At 48.6% G+C, this 21385-nt stretch overlaps 2 protein-coding genes across 2 annotated transcripts; both read right to left on the reverse strand.

Annotated features, from left to right (window-relative positions):
* Positions 1–7: 7 nt before the first annotated feature.
* LOC142560531 (uncharacterized) lies at positions 8–7110 on the reverse strand. The gene is made up of 3 exons (XM_075672706.1): positions 6728–7110; positions 5043–6175; positions 8–235 (listed from the first exon to the last, which is right to left on the reverse strand). The coding sequence occupies exons 1-3, from the start codon at positions 6995–6997 to the stop codon at positions 130–132; spliced, it is 1509 nt and encodes a 502-aa protein (XP_075528821.1). The 5' UTR covers positions 6998–7110; the 3' UTR covers positions 8–129.
* Positions 7111–12441: 5331 nt separating this feature from the next.
* On the reverse strand, positions 12442–20879 carry LOC142559230 (uncharacterized). Its single transcript, XM_075670858.1, has 6 exons — positions 20675–20879; positions 19820–19985; positions 16697–16919; positions 14627–14927; positions 13791–14071; positions 12442–13073 (listed from the first exon to the last, which is right to left on the reverse strand). Exons 1-5 carry the CDS (start codon positions 20840–20842, stop codon positions 13796–13798), a joined length of 1134 nt encoding a protein of 377 aa, XP_075526973.1. The 5' UTR covers positions 20843–20879; the 3' UTR covers positions 12442–13073; positions 13791–13795.
* Between the last annotated feature and the right edge of the window lie 506 nt (positions 20880–21385).

Raw genomic sequence — 21385 nt, forward strand, 5'->3', positions numbered from 1 at the left:
ACTCCGGCGTAGTTGAAGGCGGCCGAGGCCTTCGCGTCGAAGTATGGAAAGCTGAACGCGTACGGCAACAGGGACAGGTCCGGTCCCTGCGGTACGCTGCCGTTTTGGAGCACGTATAGCCGGAGCTTCTCAATGGCACTCGACAGCCGACTGAGTGTAGGGTCGGACAGAGCATCCCGCGGAAGCAGACGCCAGTTGCCCACCAGCGACTTGCCCATGTCTGGCTGGGGTCCGCCTTTGGAGACAACGACGTCAAGGAACACAGTGTAAACACCCCGTCGAAGCGAAACCGCGAATATTTTGCACCGCGCTAATCGCTCGAAAGCTCGTCATGTCAGACAATGCCTGACAGAGTGCCAAAATTTACAGTTGTTTCCATCCAGTGTATCCAGTTAAATACGTGTACCAGAATACCGCAGGCACTTTCCTCATCAATTACCAATTTCCGAAACACTTCCTGATGATATATATATATATATATATATATATATATATATATATATATATATATATATATATATATATATATATATATATATATATAATCACAGCCATAAGACGGCAACACATAACAAAGCCAAGGAAAGCATCCCACCCCACCCACTGTCTGCGAAATCAAAACTTAAGATGCGGGTGGGTTTTATTATTTTATTACAGAATACTGCAGGCCAACATGTGGCCCAGGCAGGAGTGTATTTGTTTACACAGTATTGATGCGAAATACAAACATCCTAAGGAGAAGGAAAAAATAATAATAAACAGAAAAAAACGTTGTCATAATAAAAACATCCATGTACAGTGCAAGGAAGTGCGTAAAGTAGAAAGGAGAATTTTTGTGGAAAAATTGAGAGGGAAGAAAGATTTGCAACAAGCAATGCAGACTTATCAAGCTTAACGCAGCGAGGATAGACAACATCCTTCTTGACGCGCAGGATAACATGCACTAAAGCAAGCATACGCAACTACTTTTACAACAAATGCAGTTTTTCCGTGGCATATGGTACGTTTTTGGACAGAAATACATCGGCTGCCAGGGAGTTGCATTCGTTGATTGCTATTCAAAAAAAAAAAAAAGGAAAACTCGAGGCAGTTAGTGCCCGCAAAAATATGGGTTATCTTGCCGGAATTATGATTCCTAGTAGGTCTGGCTGATAGGGAATGGAGATAAGATGAATGATCAAGTTGTAACATTTCCAGAGGCGGGAAAGCAATTTTAGACGTGCTACCTTTCTTCGGGATTCCAGGATGGCAATGGTATTTTCGTTCATCAAATGAGATGGGCAGTCACAACCTGCAGAGCAATTAAATATGAAGCGGGCGGCAAGTCTGTTTATGTTTTCCCGTCTGTTAATGTTTATTTTCGTGAAAGGGTCCCAGACGACGCAAGCATATTCTAATCTCGACCTTACCAGTGTGTTGAACGTTGAGTTTCACGGGTGGAGGTGAGAGTTTCAGCGTGTTCCTTAGCAGACCGAATTTACGCCGAGCAGACGCACAAGCATTATTGATGCGTTGTGACCAGTTCAAGCGATTGTTGATTGTTACATCTAAATATTCAAAAGAGTCGGTTTCAGTGACTGCTGATTGGTTAATAGTGTATTGCTATGGCAGAATATGTTTTATTGTTGTTTATGCGCAAAAAAATTGTTTTTCTTCATTAGGTTTCATGTCCCAGGTATCGCACTGTTCAGAAATCGCAGTAAGTCTCTTGTTGGGGATTACTTCGTCATGTGTATGGTGAATCACCTTGTAATGTATAAGCAGCCACCCGCGAACAATTTAATATTTACGCTATCGTCAGTGCATGCGGTTATATCATTAATGTCTACTAGGAAAAGCAGCGGTCCAATGTATAACAAAAGAAATTTATCGGATTGTGTGCATTTCTTACTTTTCCTTACGTTAACTTCATGTTCAAAGAACTAATAAGGCTTCAAAAACATTTACAGCGTGTTTCCACCTGTGTTAAACAAACTCTCAGAACGGAGACGCACTACGTTTAAAACATGTTTTACACTAGCCTGGCGTTTCTTGTGGGTTAAATGAATAGCAAATTGCCGGTGTAGTTTTGGCAAAAGATCGGAGTCCGAAGGTGAGGGAAACTTAAGTTATCGGGAATCAATGCACGAAAGTCACCGTGCGCGAAGGACGCGGTGACGAAAGCGCTTCCGGAAGTGTTTTGAAGATTGGTCATTGATGCAGAAAATGGGCCTGCGGTATTCTGGCATAAGTATCTACAATGGAAGGTAACAATTACAGATTTTGGCACTCTGTTAGACATTGTTTTACCCAGAATAAGTGCTTGAATAGTACGAGTTGGCAAAGGGAAACCAAGGGCACACATTCGAAACCTCAGATTCTCGTGTTTACGGTATCTGACGTCCTCTGTCATTTCATAAACATAGAGAAAGACAGAATTGGCGTTTTTAAACCAGTTACAATAGAACATGGCCTTTACAAAGTAAAATCTTTTCGTGCGATTCACCAGCCGCTCAATGTGGAGGTCTGCAGCTACAGTGATGGTGCTTCATAACAACCTAGAAATTTTAATTATGTGTCAGATGGACAAGATTAGACAAAAACAAGAATCAGGAGGAGACATGCTACTAATTTGGTGACTTTTATTTGTTTTATTTGTTTTATTTGTATTTTTTGTGAGCGCTAGAGGTATTTCAATTCTGTGTTGCAGATTTTCTCTGAACCCAAATTTTCGCGTTTCTTTCGTGCCCCAACAGACATAACTATATTTCTAATAAAAAATTCAATTATACTTTGCATAGCTATTTATTACGTAGTTGGTTTGGCAATGAGCCTCATAAAACCGTACGACAGTTTCTGACATGGCTTTTGATATGATATGGCGGGGTCGTGCAGGCGTTACCAAAGAGATTGCGCAGGTGTTGGCACCAAATTTGTAATAATTCACACTCGTCCAGACTGATTGACCGAGTTACTTTGATGTTACGAACCAAGAATGGGGCTCCGAGTCAGCAGTTGCCAGCACACAGGGTTCTCCGACGTGCACATAAATCTAGCTGCAAGGGGGGTCTTACATTCTGCCACTCCCGAGATGTGGCCGCCAGGCGTGTGAATCAAATCCGCGACCACGAACTTGGCAGCAGAATGGCTAAGCCAATGGGCCTCCGCGGCCGTTCAAGCTAAATATATGTCGCGTAGAATGCATAATGCCATTGCGATTGCATAGCTGTATTAAAGTGGAAAGTTGGCCGAGTTGATATACATTCGTAATGGTAACAGCACGAACAAGATGGCGACGGAGAGAAAGGACGAGCGCTCGTCCTGTGCCCTTTCACTCCGTGAAAGGGCACAGGACGTGAAAGGGCTCAGGACGAAAGGGCACAGGTCGCCGTCTTGTTCGCGCTGTTACCATTACGGATGCACAGCTGAGCTGCAGTATTCCGAGATTAGGGGAAACGGTGACGCACTCGTTTGCCGGGTCCCGGTGCGGGCGTTGGCGCTGCCCTCTTCGTGCAGGTACTTGAGCGCTGTTCGCGTGGAGTACCAGTCGCCGACAATGGTGACGTTGCCGTCGTATCGACTCCAACTGCGAACGCGGCGTTCCAGGGCTCGGCGAACGTCCGCGACGACCGTCTCGGCCACGTGACCAGACTCCTCTGGCAGGAATTCGTTCCGGTACCTGAACGGCAGCTTCGTTTTTGTGAGCATGCTCAGATTCTGGGCGCAGGACAGATATACGGCTTCCATCACCGCTGCATCGTCTCCAAACGGGTGGAGCAAAGCTAATGTAAAATAATTTTAGATGCCTAACAAACACTAATCTTGTTTTAATCTTGACTGATGTTCTTGGATAGACGCCGACGGCAAAGAAAACCTGCTTCCTGAAGACACGTTCCAAATCTGACGGCATTCTGCGTTAATTGTTACCTGGCGAGAGCATGACACGGGTACGTAGCGTTGAAGTACGCGGTGGGAGTAGGTTGACACGTTCGCTGTTAATAATTGTTACTTAGGGTAGAAATAATTGCAATAGACTGTAACAAACTTTCAATGTGACAATGGTAATATCAAAGCACAAAATGTAGAAAACAAGATCCTTGTGCATTTTTTTTTCTATGTAAGTTAATCGGCTATTGAAACCCGACGGTTTAAATAATTGTCTCACGAACATGACGCCTGGCAGCGAATGATGTCACTGAGGTTCGTGTTTCAGTATGCAAAAAAAAAAGGAAATAAAAATCCTTTCGACGGCACGTCCGACCGCGTTGCCGATTGTAATGAATTCAAACGAGTAGATAAAATTTATTCATATTAAGATACCAAGTATGCTTTGAATTATGCAGCAATATTTCAATTTCACCATTTCAAAGATCTGGCACCCTGTTAGATATGAAAGATCAAATAAATGAGATGGGAAAATCCGCATGCTCGAGGAAACTTGGTGGAAGGCAGAGCGACTACCTTGGCATGCGATAGTGCAGCGTTCGATACCCATACCAGAGTAAACTTTCGTTCAGAGGCGAAAGCTTTAGAAAAACCGTACAGGTTTCCTTTGCCGAAACTTTTCACGTGTACCTTAAACTATGTTTCATGAGTTGGTATAAAACTACGCGCGACAATGCGGCCCATGCGAATTTGTTTCGTTTATAGAACGTTACGTGAAAAATAAGCATCTGCAAACACTACTTATAACTAAATACATTTCAAATAGATTGGTGTTTCACATAGCCATCTATGACCATACTTTAGGGCAACATATGTCCACGTGTGAAATTGTGCACCACATTTGCCCTTAACAAACCGTAGGTCATATGTGTAGTAATCTTATCATCGTATCGTAGCAATTATGTTGCAGCAATATTTAGCTTATATCAGTATTTGCATTTCGGTTAGCTAAAAATTTGTTAATTATTGACGTAAGCTCACAGCGAAAGTATTTGGGGTCGCTAAAGAACACACCAAGCAATGTTGGATACGCGCAGCGCATACATGATGTTTTTAAACGCTTGCCACAAGTTAGCTGAGACACCCGGTACTTCTATGAGCCACGCAAATTATCTTACGCGTAAATTGCCTCGTCGCCAACGAAGAGGAGCGTCTTGCTGAAGCAGTACGCGCCATGGCCGGCCCTTGCTTTTGACGGGCTGCCGTAGAAGTTGGCCTGCAACATCTGGTTCGAGAACAGCGCCGCCACCTGGACGGTGCCCCAGGAAATGAACATGTGCATGTTCTCCTCACGGTACTGCTCCCACTTCACGAGGAAATTGTTTACGAAAGTGGGGTTATTGGTCACGAACACGATATCGTCATTTTTGCGCATCTTGACGCCGTAGTCACGCAAAGCGTCGATCCAAACCGCACGATAGCCCTTGGCCGTCCTGTACATAAACAAGTCACTGGTTGTCGCCTCGTTTCTTGTGCTCTCGTAGCTATCTAAAAGGCCCACAATGTCAAGCTCCGCGATGTGGGCGTCCTCAAATGCCACGATGTCTTCATCCGTAACGATGTCTCCTTCGCTCTTGAAGTTATGTCTCAGAACGTCGAAGTATCGTTTCCGAGCGCCAGGCGAAGGCTGGTGCTCCGCGAGTTTGGAACTTAGGCTATAGAACCATGGCGGTATTCGTAGGTAAATTTGCGTTTCCCTCTTGCGCGGCACAACCTCGAGGTCGAGGAGGCTGGCCCAGCGCAGTCTCACGGACGTGTAAAGGAGCGTCTTCACGACAGCCGGACTGCGTGCCCTGTGCGGCCAGACGATGCCCGCCTGTCGCAGCAGCGCCTTCACCTTCTGGAGCTCGTCGCACTCGCCCCTGCTGACGCACGCGCAGCTCAGGTAGAAGGCGGTCGCGCGCTGCATCGCGTTCTGACCGTTGGTCGGCACCTCGCTGTCCGCCGCCAAACGATACACCCGGTCGAGTGCTGCGAGAATGGCGTCCTCGCTGACGTTCAGGTCGTGGCCGCTGCGCCAGCCGTCGCAGACGTAGCGGCTGAAGCTTTCGCACGGCTTGACCGACGAGTTGATGGAGGCGAGCAGCAGCCTGGAGTAGGCCTCGCACGCCGGCGTATCGCAGGCGCCGTGGGTCCTACCGGAGCTCTGCCGAATCAAGAAGTAGAACAGCAGTGCCGCGAAGGCGAGACAGAAGAAGGCGAACACGGCGTAGGCCATCGGCTGCAAGCCATCCTCGGGCGTGTACAGGCACTGAAACAAATGGGAAACTCCGAAATGAGACGCACATGAGCTTGCGGCCGGGCGTTGTGGAAGCGTGAACAGTTTGGCTCTGGCGCCGTGCATACCCTTAAATTACGAAGAATACCCGTCCAACGAAAGCAGTCGTTTCTAAACTGCAGTTGCCAAGCCACGTGATAGCGGGTGCCTTCGCTAGCCTTCGTCGTCATCTCTTCGCAGTCCTTCACAATTGACAGTTAAATCATTGAACAAAAGTGCACTTGATTGCTATTTGATTGGCGGTACTTTTCACATGGTACGAGGTCGCCATGTGTTCCAAGGCTGCATTCACTCACTACACGCATTTCCGTCTGTCAGGCTTAACGCAACAATAACACGTGGGATACGATGGCGACGAAACGCCTTACACGTAACGAAAGTGGCCGTACGTCGAGCCGCATCGGTCACAGTTAGAACTCCAAATCTCCTTCGCCTCCGAACCTTCGCGCCGAATAATGAGTCGTTGCTCGAGTGCACCGCACAGGGCTGATAGTGGAGCGGTGCAGGCGGACTAACATAGCTCACCATGAGTGGATTCTCCCAAGGCCTGCCCGTGTCATGGGGATCTATCACCGCCACTCTCACGGGTGGTTCCGGGATCTCTGGGCCTTGTTGTGTACCTGGAGCTGGCTCGGCTGCGCTCTCAATTGTCGTGTGCTGCTCGGGTAGAACCTGCTGGCCAGCGACTAGAGTCGCGGGAGTGTGCGGTACCGGAGTCGGTACCGCACTCCGTGTACGACTGCGACTTGTTGGTAGCGATCTTTTACCCTCGCCTTCGCGACCAACGGTAACCATGTTCTGGTTGGCCGGAACTGCGTCTCTCTGCCCTGACCCGACCGGAGATTCCGTTCCACTTTTCGGTCTACGAGGTGTCGGTGCTCTGGAAAGCCGGTCTTGCGGGGTCACTGGCGTGGCCTCCTGGTCGTAGCAAAAAAAATCGCCGCACACTGTTGTCAGCGCTGGAGGAAAACTTTCAACCCGTTTGTCACACAACCACCTTAAGAAGGCAACCCAGTGCTCACGTACGCTGTGTGTGCACACTCAACACATTAAATACAATTTAGCGAGCCTTGCATTCCCGAGTGCTTGACTAACTCATCAGTGCCGTTGCGCTGATTCCGTGTATAAATCAGAATTCTCAAGATTTCAACTGCGCCTCGTGAATCGTCACTAAATATTCCCGCCGTCTTGTTTCATTAGACACCCTTGTTTCTTTTCATTTCTAAGTACGCTACTACATATGATCCCTGCTTCGCTAGAAACACGAAAGCCAGCACCGTATGCGTGTTTTCTTCAGGTGTTCTAGGCTGTCCTCTATTTAATGTGACTTACCACCTCGCCCTAGGTTCGAGCCTTGTCCCTCCCACAAGGTTGCGTCTCTTTCGTTATCCATTTGGCTTTTGCTCACCACAATCGTAACGTACCGGTTGACGCCTGGTATTTATTTATTTATTTATTATTTATTTCAAATTTCCAAGTGTAGGGGTGTAAACGTGAGTGCACGGAGCACGCTCTGTTTTCGAACGTACAATTCTAGCGAAGAGCGAAATCCCGGAAAAATAGGCAGTAAGATCATCTAGGCGCGCGTGTAAATCGTTAATGGCTTTTGTCGATCGTTTTTCACCGGCCAATCACTGTTATAATGTAATCGCTCAGCGAAGGACGCGCGTTAATGTATCGGAACTCCCTCGAATGTTCTCTACGTTTCTATATAGTGAGGAATAGCCCTGTCTCACCAGATCGCGTGCGTGACGCGAGCAGTGTTGTGCATTCTTGAACGCATTTGCGAGCACAAGCGATTACGCTGGAACCTAGGAGCAGCGTTGCCATTTTTTTGTTTGAGTGTGTCACCAAACTTAGACGCATAAGTCATTAAAGTTTCGCGAGATCTTGCTGTAAAGCCACTGTCACATGAACCGTATATAGCATGAATTGTCAATATTGGAGACGCTTTGGAACAATTCATTATATGGGCCAACACGACGTAACGCATCAACCTAATCATTTCACTTTCATCTATAGTGTCCGTGTAGATGATTAGGAATTGACGTCGAACTTAAAAGAAGGGTGTAGCGGAGGACCTTTACTTCACTAATTGAAATGAAATTGTTGGGTTTTGTGTGCCAAACCCGCAATGTTACTATGAGGTACGCCGTAGCGCGGTATTCCGAATTAATTTTGGCCTCCTGGGGTCTTTTAACGCGTACCAAAGGCGCGGTACACAGGCTATCTTGCATTTCGCCCCCATCAAAAGGCGGCCATCGCGCCCGGTATATTTGACATCGCGCCCTCGACCTTGGCAGCGTAACGGCATATTATAGTCGCTAAGCCACTGGGGCGGTCTTACTATAGTTACAGACATTCGGACGGTTATAAGTGAAACTATGCTTCTGCCCGCCTTGTAAGGTTTTAAATACCCCCAGCACGGTTTAAGAAAGATATCACAGGTAACCCGGCTTTCCGAGGGCTATGAAGCACTTGTTCTACGTTATGCCCGAAATTTCTATACTTGTCGGCATTCGTTGAAGAACGTCGATAATCCACGACGACACCCGTATCGTTATCTTAACGCGGTGATATTTACGCGACCATTATAAAGGTCAAACACTACGTTACTGCTCCTTTGTCCCCCCGATTATCCTACATTATTGATTTGTACCAAAGCCGTGCGGAGTGGAAGCCGTGCGTGCAGGTTCCCGAGGACCAACCCAGTCGCTCCGATATGTACGCCTTTCTGCAGCTGATCTAAATGCTGCCATAAAATTCACTGCAGTAAATTTCGATAAGTTATACTGCCACGCTTGCGAATGACCTCCAATGGAACGTATTTACTAAAACAATACAGTGCCAACAGCATTTGGGCAATGGGTTTAATAAAGAGCGCAGTTGAAATCCTTCGGCGCAATTAACCACAGCGTTTGGTCACAAAGCCCACACGCCGTACCGCCTATTTCTTCTACCTATACCTGTAGATATTGAACTTTAATGTATACTTTAGAAAGCCTCTTAAGAAGCAACTTTCTGTGCAAGCAAGTCACCAATCGTTCTGCCATGTCGTCAAGAAATGTCGCTGGTCGCTATATAGAAAACATTTGTCGCTAAACAGACCGAAAACGTCGCTGAATATGGAGACAAAATTGCTAAAATTGCAACACTGTCGTCGTTCTGGTCTGAGTGTTACTTCTTTCGCTCGACATAAGTTCCAACCTCGCCCAATGAAAAGTGAACTTCTCAGGGCGCACATCTGGTCGTGTCTCAGTCACCGTGGCGTAGCTAGGTCGTCTGGCACCCGGGGCTCCCTAAGCTCTTCTGTTACACTCCCCCCCCTCTCTCCCCCCCGTGTGTAGTCGAGGAAGGCGAGGATATCGACAATTTTCGGGTGTCTTCAGACGTATGTGACACCCCCCCCCCTACTGGCCCCGTGCACCCGGGGCCCACGACCCCCCCCCCTCCCCCCGTTGCTGCGCTACTGCTCAGTCATCCCCGTCACGACAACATGGCAATATAGCTTACACAGAAAATTTCTTCACCGGGTTCTCCTACACAAAACGGGATATCACAGCGTTCGCCAATGATCATAATTGTCATCGCCGACGTCCCGTACGCGAGGAGAAAGCGGTGACCAAGTGCCCCTAACAAACGCCGGCTCCGTAAAGGTGAAGGGACGGGACGTATGAGAACTGCGTGAATCAGGCCTAAATAAAGAGGCCAGGTAAAGCTACATGTCGAAATGAATTCACCTTGTCTAGTTCGCCAGCTGTTGCCTTGCGAACCGTGCCAGGTTGCTCGGCAGACCCTGAAGAGGCACGTTCTCCTCGCGGCTTTCCCCGTTCCAGGTGTTGCTGCTGGCTCGAGCGTTTCGATAGGTTGGGCGTCGACTTTCCTGACTTCGAGGACGCCCTCCTGGACTCCGGGGCCTTGAGTGAATTCTTGTCCTTGATGCCCGTTTCGATGGTGTTCGCGCTCTGCGGCTGCTGCTTAGGAGTCTTGTCTGTGGGCTCAGGTTTCATGGCGCTTGACGTCTTACGTGCGTCGATCACAGTGCCGAAGTCAGTTTCGACGAAACCTTGGGTTGCACTGAAGCCGTTGTCGCAGAGCTGTCGACAGCGTCAGATAGCTTTGCGGTGAAAACTACGATGGTTTCGATGATGGAGGGCGCTCGAGCCAGAGATTGCTTCTGCTGCACGGATCACGTGATCACGCGCTCACGTTGCGGGCTTGGTCAGAGAATAGTGGCGATGTTGATTATTTGAAAGACAGTGGCGCATGTGAAGCTTTTTGGCGGATGACTCGTTGCAGATGTGTGCAGTATCGTCCTCGTATGAACTAAGGGAGATTGGCGAGGAATCGGGTGGAGTAAAAAAAAGTGCATTTGAGGGATTAAAAACGATGATCCGGTCGATTCTAGTGATAAATGAATGAAAGCAAGTGGGTGAATACGTGTTATTGAAGAATAAGACGGGCCGCATTTTAGTTTGTTTGAACAGAGAGAGAGAGAGAGAGAGAGAAAGAAACTTAAGGTCATTGAGCCCTGCAATGGTGGATGATCAGCGAAGCTGTAAACATCGTGGTAGGAAAACTTGTAAAGATTTTATTGAATCGCTCATTCTCACTTAGTAACGACAGTCACAACGGCTTTGTGGTTGCTGTGATATATACTGATCGACATGTATTTTGATATACACTGATCGGCAAACGCGTTCTTTGATAATGTCAGATCGATGCACGTACGCCGCTGGGTGGTCGGTTGGGGCCAGGTCGGTGTGGAATCACAAGCGATACGTCTGCAACACGAAACGCGTGAACTGCTCCCTTCTTGGTCCCGGCACATCCACACTGAAATCGCCGACGACGTCCACAGGAGTAGTGTCATCGCAACTAACGTACTCAAAGCGAGTAGCCACGAACCTTACGGCGCTGCGAGCCGGTGCATATTTTGCTTGCTTACGGGGGTATTAGCCCCTGATGATGATAGCTTGTGTGCGCACACGCATGCAGCGGATTTCTGTCACGAAGGCTCCCCGCAACCGTCAGCGAAGGCGGTGGCGAAACGCGACACGGTTTCACCAGGATCCCACGAATGAGGCACCGACGGCATACCAGGAGATAACAAACTACTACAAGCAAAAAAGGCGAATCTACCCGCCTCCAAACGCAAGCCTCACGCGAGCGCAAGGCTCAATCCTGCGTCGAATCCAAACTAAGTCGTTCCCCAGCCCACATTGGCTGGCCATAATGACCAACGGGCAATGGAACCCCAATATGTAAAAACTGCACAAATCAAACATTGGCTACCCAAAATCACATTCTTTGGGGGTGCGAGGGCTTACCCCCTCCCAGGTCGCTCCTGCCAGCTCCCTCACAACAGACGTGGGAGGAGCTGCTCAGAACGCCGGATGAAAAACTACAAAAAGCCCTCGTTGCCTGGGCCGAAAGGGTCGCTCCTCGTGAGGGGCCATTCTAGGACTCGGGCCTGCCAGATAACTGAGCAGAATCTCAATAAAGTTGTTACCACCACCACCAGAACGCTAACTTGACCTAGTTGATAATGCATGAAGTTAAACAAGAAACAGAACAGGCAGAGGGAAATCTGCGCACACTTTCCAACGCCAGACGCTGTAGAGAGAACACACGCAGCATTTAAGTAGCACTGCCACTTATTCGACTGCAGAAGGAATCTTACCTTCGGGTACAACGCAAGCACATGATTATTCCGGCGCGCGGCATGGTTAAAGTTGCTACGAATCTCATTGCTTTTCCAAAATAAGTTTACTTCTTCGATTACCTTCGAATTTCTTCTTTTTTTTTCATTATCGCTCAGGAGATGCTTACAGGAGGCGCCGACAAAGGTAACCTGGCTTTTCTTTTTCATTCAAAAATAAGGCAAGAGACAGGATCATGCATTACACTGAACAATCAGCGTCGAAAATGCGATCTTGCTGACAAACTTGAGCAAGAACGAGACAACAGTGAACGCGATATCTTTGCTCCGCGATTTCAAAAGGAAAGCAATTCTCTCTAGACAGTGTAGTTCTGCAGTGAGCTAGGCTGTCTAGAGTGCCGACTAGACAGTCCGCTCCATTCGCGTGCTTCGCGCAAGAATCTACTTATTTACTCAACATAAGCCAGGTTGCCTCCTTCTGTGTATGCTACTCTTGCTGAAGGAGCTTTCGCACACACTTGATCCTCCCCTGTCTACTTCGGATGAGAACTCTACAGGACCATACCCAAAGTGCACTTGACAACTTTCAACTTTATTCCGCCAGAGAACAATACAAGAGCACAGCTAACACTGACTGCGCCACAGTAACGAGCAAGACAGTTGACAAAGACTCTAGGAAAAAGCAAGTTGGTGCACTGACTTTCAAACGGACGTACAACCAGCAGCCCGTGTCAGCTGTGCGAAACAGACGTTCAATACAACATCATTACAGCGCGAACGTAATAAATTCCGCGTCAACTCGTAAACATTTTCATGGACATGAACTGAGAGCCCTGTACTGACAGCTGACACAGACCGCGTCGACTGCAGGAAACGGGCGTCTCTCAGAAGAGCGTAAGACAAGAGTGATAGGCTGAACTTCGACCCAAGAACGCTTCCGTGGACGTCGCCATGACTGGTTCAACTGACCCGTACTTGAAAGCACAATTACTAAAACAAAGTACACCTGTTTAACCACATATATGCGAAATTCTCGCAAAAGTATAACGTATCCGCGAATTTGTTAAGTAGGCAAACAATCGATCGAACGTCGCTGATGCGCGGTTCCCTTTCTGGCAACCTCTAATTTACATATTATATACAATTCAGACGGCGCGGTCGCCGGGCAGCGTAGGGCCTGGTGACGAAGCTCTGTCCCACTTGCGATACCTGGAGAAAAACGACCGTTATTACCATTTTGAGTGAGGAGAAACGGGAGAACCGGAGAGGCACTGTAAATCTCTCTAAACAACATCCTTAATGTTTGCGATAATATATTTGAATGTTCAATTTTGTTCATTCGAAAGATTTATATCCACAGCTCGTCCCGTCAGCTCCATCTCAAATCTGACGAAATGAGCGTCACGTCACGTTACGCACGTCATTTGAAACTATAGGAGTCAAATGCTTACAACAGCAAAATACCACCATGGCTTCGCAATGTGCACGTATGCTACATCTACAGGTGGACAAGGCAGTATAGAAGTGTAATGGTATGCGTATACGTGCATGCATTTGCAGAATGTGTGCTGTGTCACGCATGCGTGTAGACTTGCCACAGCGCGAATTTCACCAATAGGTAAAAGCGGCGCCATTTCGACGAAATAGCAATTAATACGCCATAAATGATGGTAGTTGGCCCTAGATAGTGTTGTTACAGCATCACAGTGCATTCCCCCCCCCCCTGAAAATTGTGATAAAAACGTGATATTGCGATGCTGCGAAAATTGTGAGAAGATCCAAGTCTGCGAGGGCTATCGCCTTCCTTTACGGTAAAGAAACGCAGTTTAAACGTAAAAGAAAAAAGTATTAAAAATGTGCATATTTACGCCACCACATTTAGAGCGCGACTACCGAGATCTCACAGCCCGGACGTACACCACTCACCGGGCTCAGTCGAGCAGCTTGATGAGCAGCAGGATCATCTTGAGCCTGCTCATGGGCGCGTACTGGCCGTCCACGTTGAACTCGGTGGCCTGGTTCGCCAGCGCCGGCACGGAGGGGAAGTGGCGCTCGAACGCCTCCAGCTCGCCGAGCACCTCGTCCTGGTTGCGTGGAAAGACCACGGCGATGGCGTCGTCGGTGGAGCCGAACTCCTCGCTCAGCCGGCGCATGAGTGGCTCCAGCTGGCTGCTCGGCATGACGCTGAAGACAGCCGCCGACGTCACCTGCCAGGAGGTAGTACAACCGAAATGGGCCGGGTGTTTTCACTGCAGCTCGCAACAACGACGACCCAGAATCAGTGTTTAATGTGTCTGTGCACTTGAGTTAGGGCGTTCAGACTAAACATTTTGTCACCTTCAGGTGTGTAAATCAGTTTGTCGCCAGATGAGCAACCTTCGGGTGCTAACACAAGCACCCTTATCTGAAAGGGTCCGCGGCTGAGGTAGAAGCGAAATGAAAGAAAAATATCGTCCCCAGCTCGTCGTACTTTCCACCGTTTATGAGTCGTAAAATGGCAGCGAGCTATAGCCGGTAATGTTAGCGAGCAGCTACTCTGCAGAAACTATGAGTGAAGTCCCTGCCCTCTAGTATACCTACCCCATTTGTGATGTGAGCTCTCCATCGTACCCACTACAAGCGGTCTTGGCTCTTTGCGCGTAACTGGGTGTGACCGTCATTTGCTCATTGCTGATGTATATCTAAGGCGCGCCCTTCGACCTGGCTGAATTTTCAGCGGAACCATTTCCTTGGAGCGCACCATTCGTCCCGATCGCCGATACCTGCACGGTCCTGCCGGTGGCCTCCTCCGTGAAAAACGAGGTGACCGCGTTGCCCTCGATGTTGGCCGCGGTCACGTGCAGAGCCTGGAACACGAGCACGCCGGGGAGCACGTTGCGAAACAACGCACCTCGCTCGCCGCCCGACGCCAGACGCGGACGGCGAGGCCACGGGCGCAGCGGTGCCACCGGGTCGGACGGGCCGGGCAGGTCTGCAGCGAGGACCGCTGGCGGCGCGGACGGCGCGTCCAGGCCACGGGGTCGCCACCGTTCGCGGTTCGAGCCAGATGTCGAAGAAGACGGCCTGCAACAGTATTGAAGCGTTTTGCTACTTGGTCAACCTACTTGCTAGTCCTTTTGCGAAGTCTCTTTAGTCTCTTGCAGAGACGACCTCAAAGTCGTCTTGTAAAGTATTTCAAGACGGCTTGTCCTTTCAGGCGCACCCAGTTCCAAGCGGCTGAAGTCGGACGTGTTGCCTATACTTTGCCGTACAAATGGACCTTTCGTCCAAGGAAGATAACGCTTGTCAACTGAACCCTATATATTTCTTTTTCTTTAGGCCTCCTGATGCCGGCCTCTTGCTTTATTTTTACTGACCTGATGGCAAATAAAATCATAATAACATCAGTTGAAGGAGTGCATAAGAAACTACTAACATTGGCCATCATCTGAACTTTCCAGAGAAGTTGCGGCATTCGGCGGGCTCAGCTATTCATCGCATTCGTGGTCGCAGGGATGGAGCGTGTTCAAATCACCACTGGCTGCTCAAGTTCACGTATCGTGCGCCGACACTCGCCTTACGTGTTGTGCGAGTGTGGATCCTATCCAGGCATCAGTGTGCCAGTCCTGGAGTGTGAATGAACGTGCCTCGCAAGTTGTGTTTTTCTCGAAATTCTCGTAAAGATTCATAGCCGCGTTGCTGCAGATACTATTGCTGACAAGCAGAAAGGCGCGCACGTTCACGGGTTGAGATATCCCGTCACACAGAGTGATGTAGCGAGGACTGGAAGCCTTGTTGCATTTCTGTTTAGTAAACACGCAATTCAAGCAGCTCATGAATGAGCCCCATTATCGTTGTAAATCCCATTATACTTGCTTTGCTTCCTGTATTCTGCATTACGAATAAAGGACATCATTAGTAGCCAAATACAGCGCAAGCTCTTTCGCGTATCCTTTTCAGTACCTTACCTGTACATACTGTAGAGTCAACTAGTTCTGCCGTGATTTTACCTGTTAGCCTTTAAGCAGATGCATAGATAAATCAAATGCTCGGCAGTGGTATCAGGCATACTAGGTTTTCTTTGGTCAAGTGACGTCAAAATTCGGAATATGGACTGAGGTGTGACACGCCCTCCCCCACATTAGGCAGACCTTGTGACCGCTTCAAGACTTTAGGATAGCTTCAGGCGACCGGCGGGACTGTGCCACATTTTCTCGATTCTAACGAGCACTTAGTTCTACCGTGCCCTTAATTGTAACGCAAACATTGACCCAACTAACCAGATTTTAACGTCGACTTGACCTTTAAGTTTACTTAATCTTAACGTAACGACAAGATTTTTATTGTAGAAGAGACAGCAACAATTTTTTTTAATAATTTGATTTAAGTTTTATTGCATTACAGCCACAGCGGGCAGGAGGTCGATCATCGTCGCTGTGGGACGCCTCCTTATCATTATTCCGTAGCTTCTCATGCTCGGTTCCCTCCGTGGCATTTTAAATGTATTTCGCTTTGCCGGCGATGGTAGCCTAATGAGCTTACAAAGCAGGCACAAACGATGTCGCAGCTACCGCGCCCCCTCCCAGCTGCAGTGTACGCGTGGATTGGATTGCGGCTGTTTCGAACGACAATGACAATAGCTGGCCACTATCAGTCTTGTGTTCCGTACCCCGTTTAAACGCACTGGCCGTGTTTCTGGGAAAAGAAGTGCGCGACAGAATCGAGTAGATACGGTACTGGTCTCCTTCTACCACAGTACCATCATCCACTAGGCTGCGAGTATTTGAGAGACATCAGGCTCAGTTATTTTGGGGCCCACATAGGGCATAGCGGTAATTACCATGACTGCTCACCCGGGGATGGCGCCATCCGGTTGTTGCCACGGCTGGTCATCGCCCTCTTCGGAGGTGGTGGCTGCCGCTTCCGCGGACACGTCTTCCGCGATGCGGAACAGGAACTCGCCGAAGATGCCCTCGTGCGTGGCGTCCTCGGCGTCGTTCACGGTTGGGACGAGCTCCAGCTTGAAATACACGATGACTGAGCCCGGGTGCAGGAACTCGCGCAGGCGCTCCACCACTGCGCGGGGACAGCAGGTCTGGTGTTTGTTCAAATGTTCACACTTCACTGGAACTTCAAGCGTCGAGTTTTTCCTCGACTGATAAAAATTTCCAGTGAAGAGCTACTCATCTCAATGGGAAATACTAGTAACGCAGCTGAATACTGCGAAACGGCAAAGACGTCACAGAAACCATACACATGGATGGGCCGCCTGTAAAATTTTTTATTATTAATTATCACGCCTGTGCACAACGTTTTTGAATTACGCGCTGGTTCCAATTAATGGTGTACCATTCAAACGGAAATCAGCCGATTGCTATTCGCTTTGTTCCGCAGAGATTTCCGCAACTGTTTTGCAATGATAAGCGTAATATGGGTTATTTCCTCCGAGTTACAAAGCGTCCGTCAGATGACAGCAAATTGTTCATTGCAGTAATGATTTCTTGGCAGGCATCGCCGCGATATGGAAAGCTGTAGAAATAATCGACGATGACTGTCTAAGTAAGGGGATAACTGATGTGGGCCGCGAAGAACAAATGACGACGCTAAAAATGCTTGAGAAGTACGCGCTGTTTTTTCATAATACTATACAAAAGTTTTAAAAATCGCCAGTTACAGATAGCACAATTCTAATCCTTGAACTAGATTACTCGAAAAGGCGGACCTCAAACGAGAAACCAAAATGCGTAATTGTCTAAATAATAAATTTAACTAGTAACGCTTTTACTATGATTACTTAACACCTATTGCAATTTACAAATTCTATATGGTGAGTTTAACGAATTCCGAGTATCGTACCGGCTTTGATGTCCTGTTGCACTGTTGTTCTATTTACAAACACCGTTTCATGCATTGAAGCACTGGAAGTAACTGGAACGCCAAATTTCGTCACCCGTTATGGGAATGAATAGCTCGAAAGTGATGTCTCCCTGGGAATTCTTTCCAATTGCATAAGACTTGCCAACTCACCGGCTAAAATTCATAAATCCCAATATGTGCCGTAAAGCAATCAAGAAAAAAAATTCAGCGAATTTTCGGTAATTCGTTGTTTATGCACTTCGATTTCGTGCGCAAGTAATGCCTCTAGAGTAATCCACCTCAAGGACTAAAATTGTGGTATAAGCCACAGATGATTTTTTGTAATTGTGTACAGTCTAAAAAATGCATCCAGTATATTGGCTAGCGTCGATAAAATGTTTGACGGTAGCGGCACAAATTATGTTCGGTATGTTTTGGTGCGGACGACATTCATTAAAGTGTGACAATGACATTGTTACGTCAGCCGGCGTTACGACAATATAACTGGCGGCACCACACCGACGGCGGTGTGGCTTAGACCACGTGACAACAGAACCACAACGGCATGACGACGAAGGCGCGACGACATCGGCATGAAACGGAATGACGACAGCGTGATGGCGAAGACGGCACCACAACGGGTGCGCACCTCCCCTTTCTCCTCCTCTCGTTTACTCCCCTCAGGCCCGATACTCCTCTGACCATTGAATTTGAGAGCAAGCTCGGGGCAAGACGACTGGACAGGACATGCTCACGAGGTTATGACGCCGAACGCGCCACGCTGCCGTCAGGAGGTGCTTCGATAGCCCAGCTCTCCACTGCTACGAAGAAACGCGACAGCGCCACCGCCGATCTCAGACATTGGCAACTTAAGACGCCGCAAAGCTCTCACACGACAGCACGTACGTTTCAAATTGGTACGTCTCTGAATGATACGTCTCAGAGTGATACGTCTCAGAGTGATACGTCTCAGATTAATACGTTTCATGGTGATACGTCTCAGGGTGATACGTCTCACAGAGTGATACGTGTCACAGAGTGATACGTGTCACAGTGATGCGTCTCACAGAATGATACGTCTCAGAGTGATACGTATCAAAGGGGTACGTCTCAAAGTGTTACGTCTCACAGAGTGATACGTCTCAGAGTGATACGTCTCAGAGTGATACGTCTCAAAGTGGTACCTGCGTCTGAATTTGCTAAAAATTGCACACGATAAGACGTCAAACAAGAATATACGACAGCACCTGTCCTGTCATGTATGCTAATTAGTCCTCTTGTTCTGTGCCAATCCCACCAAGATCAACCTGCACAAACTAGGCCAACAAGGAGTCCTACTCAGCCTAGCATTAGCTCGATCGGATGCAGGGTCGCATGAGGGGACATGCTTGCAGCGGAAGAAGTCCGCTGACCAGCACGAAAACAGGCGAAAGAAACGAAGATAGTTGTTCGCTTTAGTACGTTAGTTGTTCCCACCTAGCCTCCACAGCTTGCGAGCTGTCGTGCCATTGCCACCTTTGTCGTCGAGCCAGCTAACACGGTTCCGCGTCAATTTCATAATCACGATAATGAGTCGATTTGTCTCCTTTGCAGGGTGAAGCCCTCTGTAGCTTTCTTCAACTACATACCACTGTCCTATACGTAAACTGACTCCGTTTTATGCTTGTAAGTTTCCAGAACTCATGGCCCCACCTAACCTTGCGTCCTCCACTTCTGCGTTCTGTTGCTCTAATAGCCTTGCCCAAAACTGCTCGTCCTAATCTAAATAAAATATTAGCCGCACTCCCTCGCTTTCCCATCAACACAGCTGTCTTCCTGTCTCCGAGTTACGCCTGATATTTTTTTTTCCGTTCCAAGGCTGTTATAGCGGCCCTAAGGCTCTTAGGTCTCATTGTTAACGCTGCTTTGGCTCCCTACGTTCGGAAAAACAGAATGCATTTATCATACATTTTATGTTTGAGTTGTTCCTATAATTCCTTCCGTCGCTCACAAGCAACGCGGCAATCGGTGTGACGGCCAGTTAGCGTGCCGCGTTATTTAAACACTACGCGCCCGACGGTAAGCTCCGGAACTGTCACGATTCCAGCACTCCCGCGGCGCCATATATATAAGTTGCGTACCTCGCTTGTCCTCACCGAGGTCGACGTGGTGGGAGAGGAACACCAGCGACGGTCGCAGTCCTGCCATGCGCGCGATGTTTCGGAAGCGTGAAAACTTGGAACAGAAGATGTCAACGCACACGTGCGAGCCGCCCAGCGCTGAGGCGAGGGCAGCCCGCTCCGAGTCCTGCGACGGCGCGCTCACGTTTTCACTGCTGCTTGCCGCTTCTTTGAACTATCACACGTGCTTCTAGCGCTCCACATCCAGTTTCACAGTATAACCTCGCATTCAGCAGTGTGTTTACCGATCCTGAGCTCTGACGCTCAAAGCTGAGCAGAAGACGCTGTGACAAAAAAACCCGCCGTGGTTGCTCAGTGGCTATGGTGTTGGGCTGCTGAGCACGAGGTCGCGGGATCGAATCCCGGCCACGGCGGCCGCATTTCGATGGGGGCGAAATGCGAAAACACCCGTGTGCTTAGATTTAGGTGCACGTTAAAGAACCCCAGGCGGTCAAAATTTCCGGAGTCCTCCACTACGGCGTGCCTCATAATCAGAAAGTGGTTTTGGCACGTAAAACCCCAAATATTATTATTGTGACAAAAAATGAGAGGTGGAGGTGGAGAGGAGTAATACTGCAATAGTATACAACGCTGGTACTCCGACGGCACAATACTACTACAATACATACTCTAAAATTGGCACTTCTACAATGCTGCTCTAATAATGTAGCCGAGCTACGTGAGTGCGGTCGCAATCAGCTAGTGGCCCCACCTGCATGGCTGCGAAACGGTTCCATTATGTTATACATATCCGTAGGCTGCTTCATGGCTTATTGCTGGAGAATTGGTCGCAGAAACGGAAGCGACGTGGCTCACCGGCGTGCAGCAGACGGATACCGAGACCAGCTTCCTTCGCAGCAGGGACAGGGCGACCGACTGCCACAGCCGGTTCACCTCGGCGCACGTGAAGAGCTCATCGGTCTCCAAGTAGTCGAGGACGCTCTCCACCACGAAGTCCCTGGCGGCGAAGGGGCTCTCCTCCATGGCGCGACCGGGGGGTTGGGCTCTTCCAGAGGTTCCAGCGGTGCAGAACGCGGCCCCACTCCGCGTGGCGTTTTCTTCTTCTCTGAAGGTGCGCACGAGCCTCGCGAGGTCATTCGCCCACCTGCTTCTTCTTTTCAAGTTGACTGGAGTCGTAAAAGCTTCACTGTTATATATTCTCATTAAATATACTGATTATCTTTTTCAAATATTTTCATTGTATTTATTTTATCACTTAAATTCTGAATTCTGCGGCCAATTCCCATCGTGGTTGTGTGCCACGCGCATGCTCCTGCGCCTTGTATCGGACGCAGCAACAACCGCAAGGCGGCGCCCCGTAGAGCGAAGAGAGCACCTATAAAGCGAGATACAAGAAGGAACAAGAAGTATCCGCTCGCTGCAGTAAAGCTAGGGAAACTATGCAGCATGTTTTATTAGAATGTGAAGACGTCTGCCCAGCGGTCAATTTAGGCACCACTGGCCTCCTTGACGCCGTTGGGTTCAGCGAGAGCAGTGGAACAGTAAACATGACCGCAGTAAGGATTA

The sequence above is a fragment of the Dermacentor variabilis genome, chromosome 10 (assembly GCF_050947875.1).
Source record: "Dermacentor variabilis isolate Ectoservices chromosome 10, ASM5094787v1, whole genome shotgun sequence".
Lineage (NCBI taxonomy): Eukaryota > Metazoa > Arthropoda > Arachnida > Ixodida > Ixodidae > Dermacentor > Dermacentor variabilis.